This window comes from Daphnia carinata, chromosome 4 (genome assembly GCF_022539665.2).
Source record: "Daphnia carinata strain CSIRO-1 chromosome 4, CSIRO_AGI_Dcar_HiC_V3, whole genome shotgun sequence".
NCBI classification, from domain to species: domain Eukaryota; kingdom Metazoa; phylum Arthropoda; class Branchiopoda; order Diplostraca; family Daphniidae; genus Daphnia; species Daphnia carinata.
The window spans coordinates 1,637,403-1,662,134 of record NC_081334.1 but is presented as its reverse complement, the minus strand read 5'-3'; the positions used below and the strand labels follow the sequence as shown (position 1 = coordinate 1,662,134).

Genomic DNA, 24,732 nt, shown 5'->3' with positions numbered 1-24,732 from the left:
GCAGCAAAAATTCCCATCTGGTGGCCAAAGAGTATATTACTGCCACTTCACTATTTAATGTTAAGGAAGTGGTTGATGCTATGATGCAGTGACACGTCTCGTTTCGTCAGTACAGTAATCGTCATCATACAATGCATTTCATGCTTGTTCATTTTTAACTAGAGATTTAATACAACAACAAAAATTGCGCATAGGAAAAAAACTAACGAGTGGGGATACTCCGCGATGGGTATAGAAAATTTTTATTCGTCGTTAAAGTATACATTATTACGTTGACTTACAACGTAGCTTCATGTTCTACTTGTTTTTCGGAAGGCAGAGTTTCCCGACCGCCACTCACAGTTGTTTAATTTTATTTAGGTCCCGCTCAAGATGACTTGGTAGAGGAACAAAATGAACGTCTTGCCCAGGAACTTGCTGGCAAAGTGTCACGATTAAAAAATGTAAGTTATTCTATTTAAATGTAAAAGAGTTGTATACAATTTCTTGTTTATGTGCAGCTGGCATTTGAAATTGAACATGAAACAAAGGATCAAAACAACTTTTTAAATGGAATGGTTGATGATTTTGACAGCTCACACAGCTTACTGGGGAAAAGCATGGGAAGAGTAAAAAATATTTTGACAATGGGAAGTAGTAACAGAAAAACTATGTGTTATATAGGATTTCTTATATTTGCCTTTTTCATTCTCATCTACTACACATCTTCTTTTTTCAGCCGAAATTAAAAATACATATGTACATTCCCTCTGACAAAGTGATCTACCTTGGTGAAGGTCTACGTCAATGTGTAATTAGAGAAAAGAATTCCTAGCTTGCCTGATCCTACTGCACCAGCATAATGACATATGATAACTGGATAGTGAGTGGCTCAAGTGAACCTATTTGTACAACCACCAGACATTCAACACCATCCCACATGCAATACAGGAAGAATTAATTTTTTTTTTTTTTTTTTTTTTACAGTGGACCCAACTTCAATCAGGTGAATTCTTAAAGCCCACAAGAAGTTAGGGGAGAATTACTACATTTAGGGATCGGCATATCCATAGTCCATGTAAATGCAGAAACACACCTTTTTGTTTTTACAATCGTCTCATTTCAGAACTACGTGATTCAAATTTGTACCATACATTTGGAAGGCGTTTCCACATTTAGAAGGGTGTATTCCATATTTTAAAGAGGTATCTACATTTCAAATGCGGGCTAACTCAAAAATTTGTCGTACAAGCAATTTGCCCAAGAAATGACAATTTTGAAGGTAAACGAAACGTCATAAAATAATAACAATTTTTGACATTTGTATGCGTAACTGAAACATCGCCGCATACGTTTGTTTTATTTTATTAGGTTATTTTTTCGGCTCAACCGAGGTTTGTGGTTAATTAAATTTGCTAGACGAGATGCCGACTTAACTGGCATAATTTCCTCTTTTTTTCGAAGTTTGTTGGAAATTAATTCACGAAGGAAGTTTGCGTTTCTAATGGAATCCGGAGTGGCTTTTTAATGCTAATTCCCAAACATCGTGATTTGATTCGAATTGTTACGGTTCAATTCGGAAAAATATTGCGCGGCAATTGTTAATTTCGTCTAGAGCAATGAGAGCAGTCAGAGCCAGGTGGGGTGGGGCGAAAACTAAAGGAAAAAGCAAAGATAGATATAAGAATAATTTCTAGTTATCTATTAGACTATTAGTATTACTTTCTCCCTAGCTAAAGATTACATAAACTGAAAAACAGAAATTTGAAAACATGGCAAACAGTTGTCCGTCATCTTCACTTATTCGTTTACAATGCGTTCTGCTATCTGCGTCGTCGACAAAATTTTAACTTTTAATTTTGTTAATAGCACCTACAACATCTTTGGATGTAGTCAACGCAGTTGGCAGACACGATTGATACATTCCTTTAAGATGCAGCCCCGTTATTTGAAACAAGCTGAGGCAATTAAACTAGACGAGGAGCTGTTTAATTATTTTGGGGTTGAACAATTAATGGAACTGGCTGGATTAAGGTAAAGGAAAATATGTGCATGTAGTTTTGTGTTAATGTCATATTTTTAATGTCATTTTGTTGGAACAATTAGCTGTGCATCAGCAATAGCAGAAGAATACCCAGAATCCAAAAATGTTTTAGTTGTTGTAGGTCCTGGGAATAATGGTGGGGATGGACTTGTGTGTGCAAGACATTTGAAAATGTTTGGGTAATAAGAATCATGCTGATACATTTCTTTTTTGGAATATCAAACAATTTTTTCCAATAGTTACCTTCCAGAGATCTTTTATCCTAAACGCCCTGCCAAAATTCTGTATGAAAATCTAACGAAGCAGTGTGAGCTGTTTGAAATTCCATTTCTGTCATCATTTCCTGGCCATGAGGAGCTAAACACAAAATATTCACTTATTGTGGATGCATTATTTGGCTTTAGCTTTAAACCCCCCATTCGACAAGAATTTTGTGAGGTTATTAACACCATGGTACAAACATCAACACCATGTTGCAGCATTGATATTCCTAGTGGTATTATCACACCCTGACTCAAAATAATGCTAACTACTTGGTATAATTATGTTTACCATTCTATTTTCAATATGCTTGTAGGATGGGATGTTGAAAATGGACCAGTTGATCCGGCGAATCATATTAAACCTGCGATGCTGATTTCTTTGTCTGCGCCGAAATTGTACAGTATTAATTTTTGACGTTATTTGAGATCTGGAATTGATTCCTTTTCTTCTTTTTTTAAAATATAAATTAATTATGATTTTGAAATTTATTACGTTTTTATAGGTGTGCAACTTTTTTTCGAGGCATCCATTATTTAGGAGGTCGCTTTATTGCCCCTGCATTAGCTACAAAATATGAGCTCGATCTACCAAATTATCCTTCGACGCAAAATTGCGTGCGGCTGTGATAGATTATTAAACTGGGAAATTATAAGCATCTTTAAATATAAGGTTGTAACTAATGCATCTCGATTCCTAAATAAAAATAAATGCTAAGACTAAATTGGTACATACCGTCACGAGATTTAAACGCATCACAAAATCGTAGCTAAATTAAGTTGCAAATTCTTCTTATCTTACAAGTTTAATGCAGTAAACTTCTAATTTGCGTGGACTCTGTGCAGCCCAAGAATGACTTTGTTTTATGGGGATTGAAACTGTTGTCGCAAAAAAAAACTTTTTATGTTAGATGTATAGATTTTAGTTGTAGAACATGAAATAGGACGAATACCAGATATAAATAATAAATGTCACTTGTATTGTTTTTTTAGGCAAAGGAGCGAGAATATCCGAACAAAAAAGAATTCCCGTAGAAGCTTAAGAATTTTCAGTTATGCAATAGAAGAAAAAAGGCGTGCGTACATTCAGGTATATCCAGGTATCCCATTCGTCTGTCATATTTTATTTCATCCACTATTTTTCCGTTCTTCGCTCACTTGAATCGCCCACTGTAATTCTGCTACTTTTTTTTATTTGCCTTTAATTCGCTCACTAGCATCGCTCACTGTAATTCTCCTACTTTTTTTACTTGCCTTTAATTCGCCCACTAGCATCGCTCACTGTAATTCTGCTACCTTTTCATTTGCCTTTAATTCGCCCACTAGCATCGCTCACTGTAATTCTGCTTCTTATTTTGATTTGCCTTCAATTCGCCCACTAGCATCGCTCACTGTAATTCTGCTACCTTTTCATTTGCCTTTAATTCGCCCACTAGCATCGCGCACTGTTATCATATTACCTATCGCTCACTAATCACCGCTCTCGCCCAACACTTGTTCGCTTATATGACATTCTCTCGAGATGGGATCCTGTAAATCACCAGATGTACGCACGCCAATACATATTTGTATTGCGAACTCTTATATACCGTTGATTTCATGAGGAAACTGCGTTAACAACGACCCCAGTACCATTTTTCTTCCTTTTATAAAGTAAAATAAAACATTTTGGGGAAAAAACAGATGAACTTTGAAGGGAATTTGATGCGCTACCGATTGCATAATTGAAAATAAACACAAAAGTGATATTGACAATTACAAATGAAAGAAACCTACAAAATACCTATCTCGAATGCGAATTTCACGCAATCTAGTCTCAGCCGTAGCGGCGGTGCTTAACCATGTGCCTGACGTTTTTCATTTCTGGCTTTCCTCATGCAAAGGCTGTTTTGTTGTATTTTTTAGTTTCTTAAATGCAATACGAATACTTGTTTATCTTTATAATATTTGTTTTATTTAATAAAATATTGTTTTGCAGTAACGATGTGTTTCATTGAAATTAGTGTAACTTGCCACTACTTTAGCGCCACCTCATGGTAGTTTGTACACACATCAATACTTTAAATTTAATTATAAATCATGACATTTAATATTTTAATTGTTGTGTTAAATTTTCCCTCCAATAACAATTTAATAAAGTAGCATAACTCACTTTCCGTAGAAAAGAGCTTGTCAGACAACGAAACCTAGTTCACACTGGATGCATGTGTTAATTCATCTATTCATTAAAAAATTTAAAACACGTAGAAGTTCTGATTGACGTGTTACCCAACTTAACACGTTTATGTTAAGATGTGCTGTTTTTATTTTAGCCGTAAATCACACGATTAATGTGACTGTTGATAAAATAGCTAACTATGGATGAAGTAGGTAAGTTGGAAAAGCTTTCATCTTCGAAATGAATTGCAACTATAATTATAACTCAGCCCTGAATGCGAATATTAAATGGCAGTGACGCTCGAACCGATTCATTTGCTATCGGGAAACACGTTTCTTGTTCAAACAAAAAACTTAAATTGCGCGCGTTCCTTCGCTCAATTGTTTGTCAACCTTCGAAAATGGAGGCGCCTCGACGAGTGGGGCGAACTGTCAAAAGTAAATCTTAAATTCATTTTGGTATCCGAGAATACATTAACATTCAGACAAATGTTATTTACGTACAGCAAGCGTAGGTTTCATATTATTAATCTATGAACTCTGTTTTTTTTTTTTCAATGCTATAGTCAATGCTACATCCGACGTGCTAGTTTCCTCGACATGTGCGAATGGTGCTCAAACTGGTAAACTTGTCTGTATTTTGCCGTGAAGTTTTGTTTTTCACGGACTTTCTTTTTCTCTTCCAAAATTCATAGATGCAACTCCAAGCATTAGAGATGCTTTGCTGCAAATGTGTTGTAAGGATTCTTTCAATCTTGCCAAACCTCATGTAGGATCGGTGTTAAATGTGATTTCAAAGCACATTGAGAAAAAAGGTTGTGACAGCATCGGACTTGACAGCTTGGATTTCTTCATATGGTTTCATCATTAATACTATTATATTTCCCTGAATATTAGTAGAAATTGAACCTGTTTTCTAGTTTGAGGATTGCATTGATTAACGACAGCAAAGCAGTAAGAGCTGCAGGCTTAAGAGTGATCAGGTTGTGCCTAAGAAATGAAGAGTATACGAAGAAATTGGTGGAAGCAGATCTGCAGTTCTTCATTGCAAAGTATTGTATGAAAATGGGGCATTTCAAGAAACAAAGTCATCAACTAAATCTTCCATTAGGTGTTTGGATGTGCTGGTGGATAATATGGCAGAACGGGCTCAGGCCCTGAGACTATGCAGGAGATTGCTGTTGATTGACCCTTTGTTATTCCCTGTTGCCTTGGGTCGATCAATTGTGGCCTTGGCTTTTGACGGCACAAAGGAAAAAGACAGATTGGTTCGAGCATCTTTGGCTATTCTTGCTGAGCTCTGTGAGTCGCTTTTAAAGCGATTAAATTCAAAATATCTGCAAGCTAACTAATGTTATCCGATTAGGTATCGTTAACCCGTCTGTGTTCGTTGCAAGCGGAGGTGTTCGATGTTTCTCTTCTGCAGTCTTGGACTGCTCTTCCGCTCGTATGCAGGAAGCTATGGTGGCTTCACTGCTCTACTTGCTTGACACGGAGCAACGGCGAGAGCTTTCGAAACTGAATTTGCGGTTTCTGATTGCCCCCTATACTGATTTTCACTACAAACACCATGCAGACTCAGGGGAAGGGAATAACACTTCCACCGACACGACAGATGACCGTGAGCTCCGCCTGCTTTGTGCTAAGCAAGCCCTTCTCACGGTGCTCAGATCTTGGAATGGAGTATTACATGTCATGAGCTGCAATATTCTAGAAGACTTGGTCCGGGTCTTACTACCCTGTCATTTAGAAACCAGGGCAAGTTGTGTCGCCTTCTTAAAGGATTTAGAGATACATTTTATTATAATACTTTGTTTTATAGAAATCAATGTTAGAATTCTTCTATACGTTGCTGCGATTACCACTTCCAGAATGGACAGATGAATTTCCTGTTGCGCTTCTAGCCACTGATCCCTCCCGCGTACGAGATGCCTGGAAACTTCAAGAGGGTTATGTAGCCGCAGAAGGAAAATGCTTGCTACCGCATATTTCAAAGTTCAGGCCAAACTTAGTACTGAATCATACGGCCCTTCTAGTGTATTGCTTGGTGGAAGCGCGACTTGTTCAGACACTGGTGGAAGTAATTGTAACTAGTGACACTTTCATCTCTGTTCGAGCTACGATTTTACTTGGTATTATAACAGACTATCTATAAAACCCATCCATAGTGCTAAAGCATCTTTCTGTTTACTATTAACAGGTGAATTGTTACATCTTGGTAGTACGCTATTACCACCGTCGTGCCATGGTACAAAGATGTGTCTTCCTCAACTAGTCGACAGCATTACTTCCCTCAAAAGCGATCCAGTAAAGCGCCATCGAGCCGCTCAAGCAGCAGCAGCCCTCTCAAAAATTCATCAGCTTAAGAAAAAAGGAATCGCTCCGTACAGTTTGGCTCTCAAGCAGATTGTTGAACTAGAACGAAGAGCTTCCAACAACGGAAAAAGTTATTCAGTGAAAAATAAGAAAATTGACGAGAATTCTATTGCCACTAATCGAGACGACCAGGAGTTCCAGAATAATGGAGAAATGGAATCGGAAGTAATAAGTTGTGTACTATGAAAAACATTCAGATTTTTAAATTATAAGATTTACAGATGCGTTCCAGCAGAGATCCCGATGGCATTCTCTCGGCGCTTTCACGAGACTGTGGTGTTTTAGCACAGAAAGACCCATTGCTCTGGAACTGGTCTGTCTTGTCCAATCTTCTCGCGGTAAATTTGGTTTGTCAGAAGTAAATGTTCACAGTAAACTTGAAATGTTTTGTTTATTTGCTAGTGGAGTAAGATGAATTCTTGTGCTTTGGAAGACTCCATCTTACGCTCGATTATTCGCCGAGTAATGCAGTTTTACAAGCCCAGCAGCAACCAGTTTTGCCAGTACGAATTTAGTAACAACCGGACCCGCCTCTATTCTTCTGTTGGTTGCCACTTGATGGATTCTCTTACAGTTGTCGAAGAGGTAATTCTTACTTTTGAAAACCTGGCTATTTAGATTTCGATGTTAATTCAAATTTTTTTAAAGTTTGAGTGCGACAAAATCTTGTCCGAATTCCTTGACGATGTCAGTAGTGCAATCAGAGATATATCACTAGCTTCTTCAGCCCATGATTGCCTTCTCAGCCCTGGTCGACTTTCCACAACAGCTTGCCAGGATTACTTCTTACTTATTGGCCGATTGAGCAGCACCACCAACGGAATTAATGCCTTAGAAAAGGCCGGCATTTTTCAAGAGTATTTTCTTGTTCATCGAACTGTTAACGAGTGATTTAAATTTACGTTATTTTGGTATTTACAGTCTTTTAGAATTGGTAGCGAGCACGAACCATGATTGTTATCTGAAAGTGATCGTTTCCACACTTGACTTTCACACCGACGGATATGCCAGGTAGAAAAAAGACAACTACTTAACTGAGACTGTTGCCATTGAATAACGCGGAATTATTTCTACCTCAGAGCTATCTTGAAAAAGATCTTACTTGGACCTGTCGATTCTGGTCGAATTTATGCGACAAATCATGTTCGCGTTCTACTGCGAGCGACAGAAGAATATGGGACGACCAGCATTCTTGCAAAGTGGGCTATTCCGTTGCTACTTGGTCAACTAAATGATAAAAGTCGTGCCGTAGTCATAACTGCTGCAGATATTCTAGATGAAGCAACAGACGATCCAGTAATAATTTACTCCAGTTGCATTTACCTTTTAATCAATACATCTTCTACACAGGCATGCATTGAGGTATTGATCTCGCTCCAGACGCAGTTCGTTCAGCTAATTCAGGAACAGGAAAAGCAGCATTTAGATTCTCGTGCTCGATTGCTACTAATTAAAACGCTGTCGCTCCCAGCTGGATTCAAACATTGGCTTGAAACTTCCACGGATTCGGAGAATGGGAAAGTGTCCCTTGTTCAGAAAGAGTTGGATCACTGGATTAGCAATTTAAATATTCGGTAAAATAACAAAGTATCCAACTGTAATAACACACTAAATTTTCCACATTCTCTTTCCTACAGTTATGTCCAGTTAGTTGAAAGTGATTTAGCCGACGGTCTGACTCAGCATCAGCGAGCGGAAGATGGTATCTTTCCAAATTCAAAATAAAATCGTGATGTTGTCATAATAAATCTTAAACTATTTCTTAGGTCGGTATGGCCGTCTGAGCAACGTGCGCCATGCAATACGAGACTTGCCTATGCCCCCGCATCTTTTTTCCCAGTTAAATCAGCATAGAGAAGGGTTAGATTTTTTGCGTACCTCAGGACAGCTATCCAAGCTATTTTCGGTAACAAGTTTCTCTTGGAATTTTAAAATTTTACTTTCAAGCTAATACCTAGCTTTGTTACGTTTTCAGGTGGTTACAAATGCCTCCATTGAAACTGATGAAGAGATATTAGAGCTCAAAGCGGCTGTGTGGGCATGTGCTCATTTAGGAACTTCGGAATCCGGTGTGGCGTTGCTAGAATCGGCTCAAGTAGTGGAAGCCTTGGTTCGTATTGCGTCATTTTCATCTGTATTGACTCTAAGAGGCACAGCTTTTTTCGCTCTAAACCTGATCGCCATGACGAGCGCTGGAGTCGACATTCTTGCTCAATTTGGTAATTTTCATTTGAATAAACATAAAAATTTCATTCACAAGTTTCTTTTTTTTAGGTTGGGCTTCCATCAAACGACATCACGGTGAACTATGGCATGTGTTGGACGATTCCGAGTGGAATTCCTTCTGTTTCCAACATGTCAGTGACCCACTGATATTGAAAGACAATGCTAGTCTCAGTGTCGTGCGCGACCGTCCTCGTACCGTTAGCCAGAGTTCCTGTCACAGTGTTACATTTGCAGCTGACGAAAGAGATGATACGAGAGCAGCATCGATATTAACATCAACTCCGAGACAAAGAAGTGGCTCAGTTGAGCAACCGAATGGTTGTTGGGAAACAGATTCACAGCCATACTCACTCGAAGGCTCGTCCATCAATTTTGATTCGGACTCTGACCATTCTTCAGACGTGCCCATGTCGGAAGATGCCATTCGGAGTTGCCGACGAGCGTACACGTTGCCTCTTTCGGTTCAAACTCCTGGACAGGAATATGTTCCTCACTTCCGCAGCTTCAGCGATTCGCACTACACAATGGCAGATGGTGTGTCATGTGCGGTTCCTACTTCTCCGACAGCGAGACCAAAAAGAGAGTCTCGCATTTGGAGTAAATTGCGTACTAGTTTACGCTTACGTAGATCTAAACGCTTTTCTTTGCCTGTGCGATCGTCGTCGAAACAAAATTCCTTTCTACCACCAGACACTGAACCTATCCAGTTGATTCGCTCCGAATTGACGGATGGAGCGATGTGTTCAACAGAAGAAACCTTCTCTTCTTCTGCTGCCGAGGAAGCGTCCAGTGAAGAGGACAATAGAGAAGAAAGAGATACAGCACCATTACATTTTGAGTATCAACTCAATCGCATCGGTTCCATTCTGAGTCGTTTAAAATCATTGCCGTACAAAAGAAGGCCCCGTCTTTTGAGCTCTTTGAGCAACAGGTCTGGTTGTTACATTGGACTCTGCTTGCCGATTCAACTGTCATACCTCCATCCACCTGCGAATTGGTTTGAGCAACCAGTTCCTCCGATGCCTGCCACCAGTTTTTCCAACATGACACTCAATGAAGAGCCACAATTTGTTCATCAATGGCAGAACTGCATCGTTTGCTCCAAAGATCCATCCGCGGTCGTGGAACTAGACACAAGCAAGTTTTTGCAATACTTTATTCCGTTAACAAGCATTCTAATCAAACTTACATATTTTTTTTGTTTAAATAACAGAACAAACCGAGGAGGAGAAGTGGCTAGTTCGAAAAGAATTATTAAGACTTGTAACAAATATGGGGAGCTCCGTTGGTTTGAATGCAAATGAACAAGGTCTTCTCAGGTTTGCATATAACATTGTGCAGTTAATATTGAAAGCTTGTTTACAATATATAGTTGCCAACTAGGTTAAAACAGAGATTTCCATGGGCTTTTCATGACGTATGTCTCTTCTCAGACGTGTGCCACGTACTGGCCACTTACGGGTACCGATTGCGCGCGCGTCGTTTTCTTCACGAGTTATTTATGGACTCGCCATTTGACGAGGTGAGTTACATGATTTTTCATTCTATTTACTTGCCCGTAATCGTCAACAAAGGACTTCCGTTGAAAGAAGATTTTACATTACATAGCGTAGAAGGGTAACGAGTAGTGCCACCATCTTTAGTTGACTGCTACTGGCGTAACCATTCTGGGAGAATTCGTATACACTCAGTAAACCGTGACCATCGCCACATGTGCGATGGGTCGCAGCAGGCCGTCTCCGACGTTTAGTTGTGTTTTTCTGGCTCGCCGGAATCCCTCCTGGTAGAGCAAGGAATCGAGGACCTTTGCTTTGAGTCGTTACAGCAGGCCGGTCCGGAAACCATGGTTCCATCACACCAGTTGCAACAGAACCACCGGTTATTTGAACTGCGTCGATGTATTCATCGGTGGAATTTTTCCCTAGGGGACAAGGTAGATTACACGAACTGTCTAGTGACAAGGGAACGGACAGTAGGGCAGCAGCATTTCCGCAACCGCAGACGAGTTTGTTGGTGAAACTGCCACCAGCGGGAACGTGAACGAAGAAGTAAACATAGGTCTCGTTGATTTGGATACAACTTTCAGCGCACGTAGATGGTCCTGGCTGTTTCAAATCCATTTGATCAAGTGGGAAAATGAGGACCTTTCTGGAATTGAGCGTTCGCATATGGACGCACTGCAAATAGCTCAATTCTGGCGATTCAGTTGCCCAACACCGGACGAAAAAGAAACAGGAGAGCGCGAGCAGAAGGCTTCCATTCGTCGTGGCGGTCAGCATTGTACTGTTCTAAACAGGATTTATTCGGACGTATTTATACCGAGCAGCCGTAGTTTGCTATTCCGTGCAACCGTCCGTAAACAAAACGAGTGACGCTAAATATCTGTTCCTGCAAATGCGATTGATTGCTAAACAGAAATACCAAAAAAAGCATCCGCTAATGCTTCGTAGTGGTATAAGTTCGTCGTAGACTCTAAATATTTCCCACTATTTTTCAAATTTTAGCTGTACGCGGTTGCAGTTTCTCGGCTGAAGGTGGACGTTGAATGAAGAATAACATTTACCCTTGTGTGATCCTATTTTCCTGTTTTTGTTCTCCTGTGTGTTTATCCTAATAATCTTTCATCCTGATTCCTGCCACGCCTTCTAGTCAACGCCTTGGAAGATTGAGATTGGAAGCTTGTTATGACAGTTGGGTTTTTCCTCTCGTTCGGTGTGCGATCAATAATACGAGATTTGAGATTACTAAACACGTCAAGTTGAATTGGTTTTTTTATCAACCGAAATCTTGTATTGGATGGCCAGAAAAATGAGGAGGATAGCGTCACGAGTGAAACGTTCTTCATAAATTTTGTTTGTGGCTCAGTTGTCGAATTCAATGATGTGCAGAATCGGATGGGAAGGCAGAGTTGTGTTTCTTTGCCGAGATGGGGATTTTACAGGTGCAAGAGGAACGGAGGAGGGTTTTCATCCATCCAAGATATCCATCGAAGTAAAAAAAGGAGGACTAAGAGAACTGCACTTACACACCATCGAGAGTTTGGGATGAAAACGGTATATTAAAAGATTAAAGGGAAACGACGCACACGAGACGACGGTGAGAAAGGATGGAAGATTTAAAAACAAGAAAAAACAGGAGCAGATGTTGGCGATTTACTGTTAAGGGTTTACAAGAGGGGTGGACACTATTTAAAAGATGGTGGGGTGTAATGAGATGGGGATAAGTTGTGTTTAAAAAAAAAATTACTAAAAAAGGATGACGCGACATGGTTTTCTGCATTTTGTTTTTTAAGAGAGGTGTTCTAATCATCTCGTCGAATCGTTCGATATCGAACTCAAAAAACGAAGAAAATCAAGAAAACTCCCATTTAGAGTGTGGGTAGTTTTTGAACACTTTGTTTTGTTTATGATGACTCGCCATCATCATCTCCGGCAGACTCTTCTTCAGCTGACTCTTCCTTTTTGCTGGCTTCCGCCTTCTTTGGGCGGCCACGACCACGACCACCGGCAGGGGGCTGAATAACCAAAATTTTGTTTTGTTAGCTGAAATGTGGCAAAGGATTTGAAGACGAACTTGCATTTACCTTAGACTTGGCAGCGGAGGCTCCGGCGGCTCCACTGGCCTTCTTGCCTGATCCTTTAGGGCGACCGCGTCCTCTCTTCACCTGAGATTCACCGCTTTCGGCCGCGGCGGCTGCTGGTGCCGGGGCAGCTGCCCTCTTTTCAGCCTTCTTGGGCTCCTTAAAGTTTAAGTAAATATATTTAGATTAGAATCACCATATTAAGCGTAAGTTCAGTTTTCAGAGTAGAAACATACATCTTTTTCTTTGTGCTCGCCATCGGCAGCTTTCTTTGCAGGACGTCCACGTTTCTTGGGTGATGCAGCATCAGCCATATTTAATCAAACAGTTGGATTCCTTTACTCTTTAAGACTAAAAACCTAAAAGTAAAATAACAAAAGCGGTCAGAAAATCAGCAATGGAAGAAATCAGGCAATAGCGTTTCAAATATAAGGGCGGGAAAGTGAGCTCTCGGCCAATCATCACACTGGTCGTCCCCACCACCCGCGATACAAGAGCAACCTATCACCCCCCCGCCCCTATTTTCATTGGTAACTTAAAAATGCACACAAAATATAATCAACAAATGGAACAACATTTCGTAATTTTAAAAAATTTACGATATAAGAATTTTTTTAGTGAGATGAAATTTCCTTTTCGCCGGCGGGAAGCAGACAAGAGCCTAACAACATACAAGCGTCGGGGAGAGTACGGGCAATGGTGGCTGCTGCGATCAATTTACCAGTCAAACTGTCCAGATTCCTAACGCTTAAAAAATCAATGGCCGACGCAAAGTGGAGGGAGAATAAGCAACCAATGCTACGATAATTTTCTTCGAAATTATTAGCCCTAAGATTAATTTTTCCAAGATTTTTTAGGTCTCCTACCTAAATGGAGAAAATACCAAAATGGATAATTTTCTTTTCTCACAACGCGTTGGGCCGGGAATATCCACACGCCGCACTAGGGGTATACACACGGGCACGACACTAGCACACACTGGCGCATATGCACACACACACAGATACACTGCGTCAAACGGAGGAAAAACGGGTGGACTCAGTCTATGGCGGGCCCCCGCGCGCCCGACCAAAAGGGAAAGCAAAGCCAACCCAAGGGTTCGCGAGATGAGACTTTTGGAGAAAATTCGTTAACTCGTATTGTCTACGTTCTAACAGTTGGGAAAAATTGTGCAAAAATCCTGACTACACCACTCTAGTCGTCATAAAATGTGGCAATTTAGGAAAAAATCCCAAGTAATTTTACTTGAATTACAGAGAGAGGGGCAAAATTATTCGACTTACCTTGGCAGCCAGGCGCGTCCTGTATCTGGTCGACCAGAGCTCTATAACGCTACACTCAGTGTAAAAACCTCAACCTTTTGTGGGGGAAGCCAACGGCGCCGGCGCGAGGGCCGCATATTACTACCGCGTCCTCCTAGGTGGCGTTGGTGTCAACTCTCGCTATTGGTTGTCGCTTAAGGTCACGTGACTTCTATCTTTTTTTTCTCTCCTTTTTTATGGACGCGCGGGAAATTACACTGACCCATCTACGCATACAGTGTGTATGTTTCTTTCTCCCCCTATTGGTGCGTGTGTGAACAAAAAGTTTTTTTTTTCTCTCCCTTGGCGTAGCATAGGAAGAAGGGGGGAGGGTGAAACATCCATTGAGATGAGAAAACATAATTTACACACACCCTTATTCCTGGGTTGTAGGGCTGACAGCAGCTGGCCTGAAAAACGCCGCGCGCGCCGCTCTTCGGCCAGTGTGTGGCATTTTTATGTACCTTCGTATTTCTTTCCCCAGAACTTTTGCGTTGTGCACATTACGCCATTGGTCCCGCCCAGTTGAAGAGAAAATAACTAACGGTCGCTACATTTTCACTGATTCAAATTCAAATGACACCGCAGGCGCTGTACATGTGTTAAAAACAACCTTCCTCTGCAATGATTACGCCAGAATGCAAACAGTTTTAAGATTTAGATTCTCAGCATTCGTCAGCTTCATTCCACACATGTACTATATGAACAAAAATCACAAAGCCATCTTTTAATGTCTTTTATTTTTCTTTAAGTCGCTTGATGAACGAAACGCGGTCGTAATTATTTATAGCGCAGTCTTTTAGTGAAGCCATATCGTCCTTCAACTTGATTCCCTGTGCGTAGAGCCAGTAAGTTTTCCAAACATATTTCCAGTTGATCCGTCTATGGCAGCTTGACCTGTCTCGGCTCAATCGCAGTTCTGTAGCTCGTTCAACAGATCGCTTTAGTTGACCAACAGTAGCATTTTGGCTGATGATTACGGGAAATGAAGTTCCATCGTCCCGATGGATCTCGATATGAATGGCCTGTCCGTGCTCTAATGCAATCAAAGATTGGGCCTCTTCTAAAGTGACAGCAGGTGGAAGATCATTCAAAATAGGATCTTTGGCTAACAACGAGTCTAGCGTCTTTTTGACTAGGTCCACGACCTCTTGATGAGAATATTTGTGGCTATCTTCTGGGTTTGCGAGATTAACAAGGCTACTAGCCTTTACATTAGAATGCTGCTGGGATTCTTCAGAACTAGAAGGCGATCGCCTACTCCTTTTCCGATGCTTCTTCTTTGACTTACTTTTGGATTTGCTTTTAGATTTATGGTGTTTCCTCTCTTTTTTACGTTTCGAGCGATGAGATGATGCTTCTTCAACTTCCATCTTGAACTTGGAATGTGGTCTGCTATTGGTGTTGACACCTAGCGCCACTGCGGCTACTATTCGTCATTTGTTTTTCAACCGGCGAGTTTGATATTAAAAATGGCGGAATCAACAAGCAGCAAGCGCCAACATGAGGAAAATAAATCTGAATCTGAAGAAGAATTTGTGGGCCCTATGCCAGCTGAAGCTTTTCATTCAAAAGCCAAGAAAAAGAAAGGTTAGTGAGTCAAAAGTATTGTACTGAAGATTTTCAAATGCAATTTAAAAAATTTTGCGTGTTTTCGCAGTGCTGGAGTTTGAAGAACTTTATTTAGATAATCTTCCCAATGTGGAAATGTACGAGCGGAGTTTTATGCATCGGGATACTGTAACACATTTGGTAACAACAAAGTAAATCTGTGAGCAAGCTGGCATGTCACTGTTGTGAGAATTACCTAATTCTTTTCGTGACAGAACAAATTTTATCATCACTTGCAGTATTGATGGTCATATCAAGTTTTGGAAGAAACAAGAACTTGGAATCGAGTTTGTCAAACATTTTAGAGGCCATCTTGGTAACATTCAAGATGTCAGCATTAACTCTTGTGGGACCTTGTTGTGCACAATATCCAATGATAAATCATTGAAGGTGTTCGATGTTGTCAATTTTGGTATGTCAATTGTTTTCTCTGTCCTCATATTGGAGCTAATGAACATTTTCTGCCATTAAGACATGATCAACATGATGAAATTATCATACATACCAGGCTGCTGTGAATGGGTTCATTCACCTGGAGACCCTATTTCTGTTCTAGCAGTGTAAGGCATTTCTTTTATTTTTATCACATTGATTACTGTGTTGCTAAATTGTCATTGTCTTTTGTTTTAGTTCAGAGTCTGAAAATGGCACTATTAACCTATATGATGGGCATGGAATTAATAAGCCAATCCATCAATTAGAGAAATTACACAACAAACCAGTAACACTGATTAAAGTAGGTTTATTTTATGTGAAGGCCGTAGCAAAAAAATGACAAAACTTTTCCCGTTTAGTACAACCCTGTCTATGAAGCTGTGATATCTGTTGACAAGCAAGGAATCCTGAATTACTGGACTGGTGAAAAAACTGAATATGCCTTCCCAAGGAATGTCGACTTTGAGTCGAAACTTGATACTGATCTCTTTGAATTCATGAAGCGAAAAACTTACCCATTGAGCTTGTGCTTTTCTCCGAACGGTGAAATGTTTGCTACTTACGGAGCAGATCGAAAGGTACGTAAGTTTTATAACCTTGCTGTTAGTATTAATCGTATGTTCTTCAAATCAATCATGGATTGCTTAAGGTTCGGATTTTCAAATTCGCCTCGGGTAAGCTCAAACGTGTCATAGACGAATCTATCCAGCATTATATGGAACTTCAGCAGAAAAAAACGTTGCCAAATATGGAGTTTAACCGACGTGTAGCCATGGAAAAGGAAGTTGAAAAGGCTGATTGCCTTCATTTAACGCGTTTGACTTTTGACGAAAGTGGAAATTTTCTCCTGGTCCCTACTATGATTGGAGTGAAGGTCATTAATTTGGTTACAAATAGACTTGCGCGTCTTATAGGCAAACCAGAAAACATGCGTTTTCTCCAGCTTTCTCTTATCCAGGTTTGTCAAACTTAAAAAACTAACAATCCTATTACAGTAAAGTACTTGAACTAGAAAGCATTATTTGTAGGGAAAAGCCAGACATAATCCTGCAGCGGTAACTCTCGAAATGGAAGCTTCTGAAAATCCTACTCTAGAATCTATCGAACCTGACCCAACACTGTTTGTAACGGCGTTTAAAAAGAATCGGTTTTTCTTATTCACCAGGTACTCTGTGTTGCCGTCACATCAAAATATACGCAAAAACTAACATTTTGTCTAGGAGAGATCCCGATGATAGTAAAGCACCTGGTACAGAACGCGATGTTTTTAACGAGAAGCCTTCTAAAGAAGACATGATTGCAGCCACCGACGCCATTGGTCAGTAATTAGTATTTCGTCAATAAAAATACCAGAAAAGAATCATGGAACAAAACTGTGACAGCCATAAAATAATTAATTTTTTATCTTTTTTGCGACCAATTGTCTACCCGAATTATGTATCTTTTCTTATCTGATTATTTTCCCTTGATATAGGAACCCAGCGGATTTACGAAACGGCCGTTCTTCACACCACTGTTGGTGACATTCATATTCAACTTTTCGGGAAAGAATGTCCAAAAACCGTTGAGAATTTCTGCGTCCATAGCAAAAATAGTTACTTCAACAATCACATCTTTCACCGTTGCATAAAGGGGTTTATGATTCAAACTGGTGATCCACTGGGTAAAGGAAAATGTTATACATAGATTTAAAACATAATTTAGTTAACGCAATTTGACTTTTCTTAGGAACCGGAACAGGTGGTGAGAGTATATGGGGTGGTGAATTCGGTGACGAATTCCACCCTTCGCTGCGCCACGATCGTCCTTACACAGTTAGCATGGCGAATGCCGGCCCAGGGACTAACGGGAGTCAATTTTTCATCACTGTCGCGCCTGCGGTCAGTTTTTTAAACATTTTATTTTGTGACCTTGATGATATTTTAATTAATTTTTATTATTTTATAGCCTTGGCTCGACAACAAGCATACAGTATTTGGACGTGTTGTGAAGGGGATGGAAGTAGTACAAGAGATAAGTTCTACCAAAACAAACCCAAAAACAGACAAGCCATATAACGACATATCGATCATCAGTGTCACAGTGAAATAAGCACGATTTGTAAGTACAAAAGCAAAGATGAATTCCATCGCCTCCCGTTTTCAGTGTTATTTGGTGTTCAAACATTTTTTTATGTGTCCCCTTTGGCGATACCCCTGGCCAATAGCTGAATAACGTCTATAGGCGATTCACCTAATTTTCTCTTGATACTGGATAGGTCAGTGTTTGCCTTGATATACTTGTCACCTGTGCGCAAGAATTAAAGAATAAAAACGGGAAAAAACAATATGTATATATTTATTTATATGAAATTCTATGTTAACTTGTTTACCGTCTTCAGTACATGCAATGCGACAAACATTTTTCACTTTGGCAATATGTTTAATAGATGGGGTAAGCTTCCATTTGATCTGAAAATAATAAGCATCCTGATTCCCGAGTTCAACGACTGTCTCTCCGGAAGGTTTCAGGTGATAAACAGTAATTATGGAACCAAATTCCTCCTTGCAAACTCTGAGCCCAGACTCTCTTTCCTTATTCATTTCGTCATATACTGTGAAAGATGAACACATATAATGCATCATCAGATTCCAGCGTAAAATAGATTATATACCCTTTAAAACTTTGAATATTTGTTCAGCGTTGCAGTCAAGTCTATCGAACCATGGTTGGAGCTCTTGTTTGCATGGTTCAGTGGTCTCAATGAAAAGTTCTTTTATAAAACCCTTTTTGGTCGTTTCCTGAAAATAATGAATTTAGTTCATTGGAAGGCGATCCAGACTAGAAAGAAAACATGATTACATTGGTTGCACAGTATATGTCCACCACAAATTTCAAGCTTGCTCCACTTGCTTCAATGTGCCACTTTCTGGATTCATGTTTTGTATATACTGCTTGGTCAATGGCTATGCCAAAGGATTTGGACCAAATATCAACATTCTTGGAATATTCCACAAACTTTTCCTCCTTTCTAAAAAAAATTTAATAACAATTTGCATAACACAATATCTTTGAACACCTAACATACTTTCCTGGTTCCTGCAGGGCTTGGAATTCTCGTTGTTTTAGAGCAGCTCTTATTTCATATAAATCCTTTTTCATTTTTTGTATGCTTGAAATGAGCCGAGACTTCTCTCTCTGGAGTAGAAACATTTGCGCTGCTTTATTAGACTTTGTTTTTAGGGTGGTATCTTTCACATTTGGCTTGTTAATCTAAACAAAAATAAAGGGTTTTCTTAATAGAGCAACGCCAAATATATAACCATTTACCGTATATCTTTTAGGTGGCATTTTCTTAAACAGTCAGAGGCTTTGCATTTGGTACAGTTTATCAACAATTCTTCACCTTAAGGTTACGCAAAAAGGTTTTCCTGTGTATCGCTTGATCAAAAACAATCTTTGTTTGTACCGGTTTATTGAGGCGACAGTGCCATTTCGAATTTAAAATTTAAAGAAAAAAAAAATATATAAATAATATCTCTCGTTAGAATCATAGAACCATGCAGAGTTATAGAGATGAATACATTATATAATATATATCCTGTGATATTCAACAAATTCCGATGAGCGTCAGTTTTTGCCGAAAACATTTTTAAGCCCGACCGACGAAATAAGCCCGATTTTTCTTATATCCTTACCCGGGCTTATTTAGTTTTTTAGTCGGGCTTAAAATTTTTTTTGGTCTTCGTCAGATGGCGTTCACTGCCCAACCTGTCAAGCAACGCCATCTCGCAAAGCCTATATTGGACTGACCAAGTCCATAGTTAAGTAACACCGTGGAAGAGCTGCATCTGCCGTAGCTCACGTGTCAGCGGACTTATCATGGAAAGTATTTGAAAACGTTATTAATTGCTTCTTAGATAAAAAAATATTTAATACACTCTAATAGTGGTTATTAGTATGGGGTGGAATTGTACCAAGGAGATTACATAAGTAATTATTTGTGTAGGATGAAAGTATATTTTTTTATTATAATTTATTTCCTTTAACTTTTTATAGATCTGTCTTAGATTAGCTTCACCCCTACGTTTTTCTGTTCAGTAAATATAGATTATTATTGGATTTGCTATTATAATAACAAATCTTAATGGCAGCAGAAACACAGGCAAAAGGAATTCTAGCTTGACTGCCAAACACCAACAGAATAAACAGGAACATGTTGGAGAAGTAGAGTCAGAATGAACATGAAAAAAAGCAAAAGGAAATAAAAACAGATTGGCCCCAGGGTGATCCAGTATACTTACACCCTGGTGAATTAATGCATGTAAATGTGCAGATAACTGCAACAATTGTGACTCTTGTAGGGGAAAACTATTTCAACAGTGCTAGTACTTAGTTTTTCTGACTTCTTCCTCAAAGATAATTTTTGTATTAAATACAACTATTCCAATTATGATGTTTGGGAAAAGCCCCTGTGAAAAGAAAAAACACCTATGCCAGTTACAAAGCTCTCCCGACATCCGACAAATAAAAAGGTATCCACATAGATTGCTTGAACGTTGTTTGTTTCTAAAATTCTTTTGATACCAGGAAAAGGCTAAAGGAAAACTCTTCGTTCCTCTACTACCTTGGGGGACTAACTTCGGGGGAAAGTCGCTTCATTTACAGATTCGGTAGGTATAAAAGCATTATAGAAAATCAGTTTTCAATCTGTTAATGTTAACCTTTCTTGGTACAAATTCTTATGGTTTGTGCCATCGACGCCAGATGGCTACCTGTGTTAGTCGCCTTGCTGTGGTGCCTTCCTGTGGTTCATCTTGCATTTTTCCCAGCAGTTGCATTTGTGTCGTAGATGAATGATTTAAGTTCATTGTTGCTTGTTATTGCTATGATACATCTTATAGGAAGTGTAAAAGAGAATTAATAATTTAAAATTAAATACTATGGCTTCCTCCCTGTTTTTGTAGTGAAGGAGTCAAAATAGTGATTGATTTCTCTAGAAATGATCTCAGCATTCAAATTGCTTTTCAGGCAATGTGTATGCTTTGATGGTAACAGTTTGAAAGCAATTTAATTCCAGTTGAAAGCTCTTTTTTTATTTGTTAACAAAGAAAAGCACAAAATAGTTAAAATTTATGTGAGAAATAACGGTTTGGTATGTTATAAAGACTAGATATGTTGCCTATTAACATGCCAGTTAAACATTCGAAATTAGATAAGCATAACTAAATGTTGTCATTCACTTTGTTTGTGAAGACCGTGTATTACATTGAATTTAGCTTTTCATTTCCCTGCTAAAATATTGTCTTATTTCGTACGCAGTGCAAGGCAGAAGGAAATTCGTGACGAGAATTCTCCGGTTGCGTCACGTGGAGAGTGAGACGAGATCAATCTTCCTTCCTGTGGTGGCTATTGTTTTTGCTTTCGCAATTGGCATGTTTTAACACCATTCATAGATGGCGTGGACGTAATGGATCCGTTTGTTATTCATAGATGGCGTTGTAGGTAAGTATTTTACCAATGTAACACCATTCATGGACGGCATAAATCGTATACACTGGTTTTGTTTCAAACCTGATTTGAAGCCGTTCAAAAAGAAAGAAATGAAGCTCGAGAAGCACTGGAAAAGCTTGATCTGCTATTAAAAAACTTCTTTCGTCCCGGAGTTTTATTATTTTATTTTTAAAAATACTGATGATGGCTTTCTTCGTCTAAACTCAATAGGAACTGGATACATGTGCAGCAAAAGCTACAACAGTTACTGCTGGAATAAACCTCAGGCGACGCATTGGCAAATGCTCCAAGTTTCTTCTACTAGATGCCAACCTAAGTACATGTGGGGCAGTTTCCCGTACGGCACTTGCTTCACATGCATCATTTCACATTTGTGTTTGCAAATATCTTATAACCTTTGTTTACTTGGTTCAAGATACCTGGCTGTGTTTCAGTTCGAAAATTGAAGGGCAATTCAATAACCACAATGTGTTCTGGAATTGGTATGATGAAATGCTGGTATGATATTGCAGATTTTTATTCCAGAATGACTAGAATAACAAAAAATTTTAAATTGCGCAATTAGATGTTTATGTGATATTTATTTTCTTGTATTTAAAGAGATGTGGAGTAACAAAAACCAATACTGTTGATAGCTTATTTGCCTTTTTGGAAGTGCTAACAAGCTCATCTGCAAGGTGAGAAGATAAGGTGTATAATGCAGAAGTACTGATGGATTTTTTAAGAAGGAATGATTCTGACCTTTGCTTTTCTGATGGTATATGGCATACTTCCAACATTTTTGTCTCTCACTGGTATCTGCTTACCCTTCATCAAGACTGTAATTTTACGTAATGTTTTTACTCATTTGTGTAAATACTAGGATCATATCACTCAAACAAAACTGGTTTCTGCTTTGATGAAATTAACTCACTGTGGATCGGGATTGTGGAAGTCTTCTATACCTTACGTCAGCTGTAAAAGTGTGTGAGGTATTGGTGATAGGAGATATCAAGTTTTAAAATGATTGCAATGACAGTGCAAATTATTAGTGCAAGGCAATTATTATAGTATCTTTAGACCAGCAAGTCCTACTTTCAAACTAAAATTTTCCCGTTTGGCTTTAGACTTTCTTCATGGCTTTGCCTCAGATGATGTTCAATTAGGGCACCTTCCATTGACTAGTGCACAAAAAATGAGCTGTACACACCCCACCACCTTGTGTATTCTGCATGTACTTCATACTGCCAATACTTTGTCATTGGTGCATTCTTGTTGAACATCATTCACTGGAACTGGCAAGATGAGCTGATTTGCGATTATATGGTATAGTTTATCGTCGCCCGATAGCAAGATCAGTTAATTAATTGAAATTAGAACGAAGTACATTTTTAATGGATCCCCTGTTTGTTATTAGATTTCGCATATCGTTGCAGCCGTTCGGTGTTTGCGCTCGTTCCACTTGCTGGATGTTTCCAGTTCTATTCAACCACAGTCGTCTTGTGAATGCGCTCAGAACGTTAGCACCACTGAATCTGATTACAGCCCGGCATTCGCTGCTGATCCTTCACGAGTTAACAGTTAATTTTTGATATCTTACGACAATTCAGTATATCCCCATATCAAAAGCAAGAGTCAGCTGTACTTTAAGGTCTATCCGATGATTTTTCCCCCTCCGGCCGACCTGTAGCCTACTGTTCAGTTCATCCAGCAATTAATGGCAGGTTTAGGTGAGAATTCACCAGTCGTCAGATAAACTTATACAGGTACACGTACTATTTCTCGTTCTTTTTATCATATTATACGGCTGCAAATTGATTCTCAGGCATAACGTGTCTTGGTCGCATCTCGTCGTTTATTTTTGGCGTATCGACAAAAGAAAAAGAACGATTTCAATGTGTATGGCGATGTACATGCAGAAACAGCAGGTATGAAATGATTAATACCATTTAGAAAAAAAATATGAAGAATCATTTTATGCAGAAGCACTATTTAGTGTTGGTTGGGTACGCGCATATGGAATAGCAATGAAATCCTTGTTAAATGTTGAGCCCAAATAATGAATTTTGGGATGAATTTTCCAAAAAAATATATTTATATTACTGAATAAACAACTTGTTTTGAAATTCTAATGATTCGCATTGTTTTGAAATTTAAGATTCGCCATTATTTTAGTTGTAAATAAAAAAACCAGGTGTCGCTAGTGCGGGACTTCATTTGTTTCTGTATACCTGTGGCTGTGGTGTGACAAGTGAAATCTGTGTTTAAAAGTTTTGGTTAATTGTGTTATACTCCAACGGAAACGTTATATCAAACAAACAATTAAGTGATTAATTCCCTATGTAGTTGTTGGAAGTGAAGCATACCAAATGGTTCATTTTTTATGCAATGGGTAATCCTGTAAGCTAAGCAAGCTGCTAATTCCAAACAGTCATACATTACCCTGTTAGATGACCTTAGCATTCCATCATGCTATTCCGTTGCTGATTGATAGGTATCTAACTTGTACTTTGGCTGTCTGTAAACCAATTGGCATGATTCTACCTTTAAGATCTTGCTCGTGGAACTTGCAGCACAAAAGATGATAACCTGGAAGATGATTATCAATGATGTGCAGTCGTAGAATCAAAATGCCACTGTCCCATTTTGCTGCACTTCGCCCAGATATCAGAATCAGTTTTGCTCTGATAGATTGTGTTGCACTTTGTTTTGTTACAAACAATTAACCACCACCAGCCAACACACAATGACATGAATGTCAAACCAGTCTCTTTTGGTATTTTAAGTTATTGGCTTGCCTAGTATTGCTTTTCTTCAAATTTAGTATTCCATCGCAGGACTGCCAAGCCTCTGCCTTCTTCAGCAAAATTGGCTGCTCTTACAATTCTTGAGTCTTTGGATAACAGTTGCAAGTAAAATTGCCTTATTAGTTATAATTAAGCCAACAATCCTATATTCTTCATGTAGTAACATGTTTTCCTAAAATTTATCATTTAGAACCATACCATCTTCTCCTTGAGTACCACACAAAATTGGAAATTAAGATTCTAAGTTTTGCCCATCACGCTTCATCATCTGTCTGCACCTAGCTCTTCACTCGGTTTTTCCTCGCCCGTCGCCCCGTCTTCGCCTCGCCCGTCGCCCCGTCTTCGCCTCGCCCGTCGCCCCGTCTTCGCCTCGCCCGTCGCCCCGTCTTCGCCTCGCCCGTCGCCCCGTCTTCGCCTCGCCCGTCGTCCCGCCGTCGCCTCGCCCGTCTTCCGCCCGTCGCCTCGCCCGCCGTCAACTCGTCCG

General features: G+C 39.4%; 6 protein-coding genes and 1 long non-coding RNA gene across 13 annotated transcripts; 4 read left to right on the top strand and 3 right to left on the bottom strand.

Moving 5' to 3' along the window:
* Positions 1-69: 69 nt before the first annotated feature.
* Positions 70-4,163, top strand: LOC130695048 (NAD(P)H-hydrate epimerase-like). Of its 3 annotated transcripts, XM_057518163.2 has the most exons (7): positions 70-229; positions 361-443; positions 1,919-2,013; positions 2,086-2,202; positions 2,263-2,519; positions 2,601-2,682; positions 2,790-3,008. In XM_057518163.2, exons 1-7 carry the CDS (start codon positions 226-228, stop codon positions 2,911-2,913), a joined length of 762 nt encoding a protein of 253 aa, XP_057374146.1. In that variant the 5' UTR covers positions 70-225; the 3' UTR covers positions 2,914-3,008. The 3 variants fall into 3 exon arrangements, with proteins under 3 accessions (XP_057374146.1, XP_057374143.1, XP_059350915.1); XM_057518160.2 differs by lacking the exons at positions 70-229; positions 361-443 and adding an exon at positions 3,277-4,163 and having other exon boundaries at positions 1,770-2,013; positions 2,790-2,956; XM_059494932.1 differs by lacking the exons at positions 70-229; positions 361-443 and having other exon boundaries at positions 1,770-2,013.
* A 641-nt stretch (positions 4,164-4,804) lies between these two features.
* LOC130695348 (rapamycin-insensitive companion of mTOR-like) lies at positions 4,805-12,287 on the top strand. Of its 2 annotated transcripts, XM_057518472.2 has the most exons (21): positions 4,805-4,878; positions 5,007-5,063; positions 5,136-5,298; positions 5,361-5,492; positions 5,552-5,742; positions 5,807-6,198; positions 6,263-6,572; positions 6,641-6,981; positions 7,038-7,154; positions 7,219-7,401; positions 7,465-7,673; positions 7,738-7,827; positions 7,896-8,112; positions 8,167-8,390; positions 8,454-8,518; positions 8,583-8,722; positions 8,792-9,035; positions 9,091-10,179; positions 10,256-10,361; positions 10,426-10,564; positions 11,547-12,287. In XM_057518472.2, the coding sequence occupies exons 1-21, from the start codon at positions 4,842-4,844 to the stop codon at positions 11,589-11,591; spliced, it is 4,491 nt and encodes a 1,496-aa protein (XP_057374455.1). In that variant the 5' UTR covers positions 4,805-4,841; the 3' UTR covers positions 11,592-12,287. The 2 variants fall into 2 exon arrangements, with proteins under 2 accessions (XP_057374455.1, XP_059351145.1); XM_059495162.1 differs by lacking the exon at positions 11,547-12,287 and having other exon boundaries at positions 10,426-11,472.
* Positions 12,288-12,445: 158 nt separating this feature from the next.
* On the bottom strand, positions 12,446-14,061 carry LOC130695251 (high mobility group protein I-like). Its single transcript, XM_057518366.2, has 4 exons — positions 13,906-14,061; positions 12,859-12,981; positions 12,626-12,781; positions 12,446-12,556 (listed from the first exon to the last, which is right to left on the bottom strand). The coding sequence occupies exons 2-4, from the start codon at positions 12,934-12,936 to the stop codon at positions 12,446-12,448; spliced, it is 345 nt and encodes a 114-aa protein (XP_057374349.2). The 5' UTR covers positions 12,937-12,981; positions 13,906-14,061.
* Positions 14,062-14,645: 584 nt separating this feature from the next.
* On the bottom strand, positions 14,646-15,297 carry LOC130695162 (U11/U12 small nuclear ribonucleoprotein 25 kDa protein-like). Its single transcript, XM_057518288.2, has one exon. It carries the CDS (start codon positions 15,294-15,296, stop codon positions 14,661-14,663), a length of 636 nt encoding a protein of 211 aa, XP_057374271.1. The 5' UTR covers position 15,297; the 3' UTR covers positions 14,646-14,660.
* An 82-nt stretch (positions 15,298-15,379) lies between these two features.
* On the top strand, positions 15,380-18,295 carry LOC130695253 (peptidylprolyl isomerase domain and WD repeat-containing protein 1-like). Its single transcript, XM_057518370.2, has 12 exons — positions 15,380-15,513; positions 15,584-15,686; positions 15,750-15,946; positions 16,007-16,094; positions 16,165-16,270; positions 16,329-16,547; positions 16,619-16,927; positions 16,998-17,134; positions 17,190-17,287; positions 17,444-17,632; positions 17,698-17,849; positions 17,917-18,295. The coding sequence occupies exons 1-12, from the start codon at positions 15,396-15,398 to the stop codon at positions 18,058-18,060; spliced, it is 1,860 nt and encodes a 619-aa protein (XP_057374353.1). The 5' UTR covers positions 15,380-15,395; the 3' UTR covers positions 18,061-18,295.
* On the bottom strand, positions 17,885-19,409 carry LOC130694869 (uncharacterized). The gene is made up of 6 exons (XM_057517974.1): positions 19,279-19,409; positions 19,037-19,221; positions 18,811-18,979; positions 18,623-18,749; positions 18,341-18,562; positions 17,885-18,255 (listed from the first exon to the last, which is right to left on the bottom strand). Exons 1-6 carry the CDS (start codon positions 19,297-19,299, stop codon positions 18,140-18,142), a joined length of 840 nt encoding a protein of 279 aa, XP_057373957.1. The 5' UTR covers positions 19,300-19,409; the 3' UTR covers positions 17,885-18,139.
* A 379-nt stretch (positions 19,410-19,788) lies between these two features.
* On the top strand, positions 19,789-22,320 carry LOC130695353 (uncharacterized). 4 transcript variants are annotated; one of them, XR_009002369.2, is made up of 6 exons: positions 19,789-19,941; positions 20,008-20,048; positions 20,106-20,483; positions 20,539-20,621; positions 21,271-21,453; positions 21,673-22,320. It is a non-coding gene; the product is annotated as an uncharacterized LOC130695353 (long non-coding RNA). The 4 variants fall into 4 exon arrangements; XR_009002368.2 differs by having other exon boundaries at positions 20,008-20,483; positions 21,673-21,960; positions 22,063-22,320; XR_009002367.2 differs by having other exon boundaries at positions 20,008-20,483.
* Positions 22,321-24,732: the final 2,412 nt, after the last annotated feature.

Bases quoted from the DNA above. Each gene is read 5' to 3' on its own strand.
- LOC130695048 (XM_057518160.2), top strand. From the start codon at position 1,793: ATGCGTTCTGCTATCTGCGTCGTCGACAAAATTTTAACTTTTAATTTT. The intron at 2,203-2,262 runs GTAATAAGAATC...TTTTTCCAATAG, and splicing joins AGACATTTGAAAATGTTTGG to TTACCTTCCAGAGATCTTTT. The intron at 2,520-2,600 runs GTATTATCACAC...ATATGCTTGTAG, and splicing joins CAGCATTGATATTCCTAGTG to GATGGGATGTTGAAAATGGA.
- LOC130695348 (XM_059495162.1), top strand. From the start codon at position 4,842: ATGGAGGCGCCTCGACGAGTGGGGCGAACTGTCAAAA. The intron at 6,199-6,262 runs GCAAGTTGTGTC...TTTGTTTTATAG, and splicing joins CCTGTCATTTAGAAACCAGG to AAATCAATGTTAGAATTCTT. The intron at 8,723-8,791 runs GTAACAAGTTTC...TTACGTTTTCAG, and splicing joins AGCTATCCAAGCTATTTTCG to GTGGTTACAAATGCCTCCAT.
- LOC130695251 (XM_057518366.2), bottom strand. From the start codon at position 12,936: ATGGCTGATGCTGCATCACCCAAGAAACGTGGACGTCCTGCAAAGAAA. The intron at 12,782-12,858 runs GTATGTTTCTAC...TTAAACTTTAAG, and splicing joins GCGAGCACAAAGAAAAAGAT to GAGCCCAAGAAGGCTGAAAA. The intron at 12,557-12,625 runs GTAAATGCAAGT...TTGGTTATTCAG, and splicing joins CCTCCGCTGCCAAGTCTAAG to CCCCCTGCCGGTGGTCGTGG.
- LOC130695162 (XM_057518288.2), bottom strand. From the start codon at position 15,296: ATGGAAGTTGAAGAAGCATCATCTCATCGCTCGAAACGTAAAAAAGAG.
- LOC130695253 (XM_057518370.2), top strand. From the start codon at position 15,396: ATGGCGGAATCAACAAGCAGCAAGCGCCAACATGAGGAAAATAAATCT. The intron at 17,633-17,697 runs GTAAAGGAAAAT...GACTTTTCTTAG, and splicing joins TCAAACTGGTGATCCACTGG to GAACCGGAACAGGTGGTGAG. The intron at 17,850-17,916 runs GTCAGTTTTTTA...ATTATTTTATAG, and splicing joins TCATCACTGTCGCGCCTGCG to CCTTGGCTCGACAACAAGCA.
- LOC130694869 (XM_057517974.1), bottom strand. From the start codon at position 19,299: ATGCCACCTAAAAGATATACG. The intron at 18,980-19,036 runs GTATGTTAGGTG...AATTTTTTTTAG, and splicing joins GCCCTGCAGGAACCAGGAAA to AAAGGAGGAAAAGTTTGTGG. The intron at 18,563-18,622 runs GTATATAATCTA...CATCTTTCACAG, and splicing joins AATATTCAAAGTTTTAAAGG to TATATGACGAAATGAATAAG.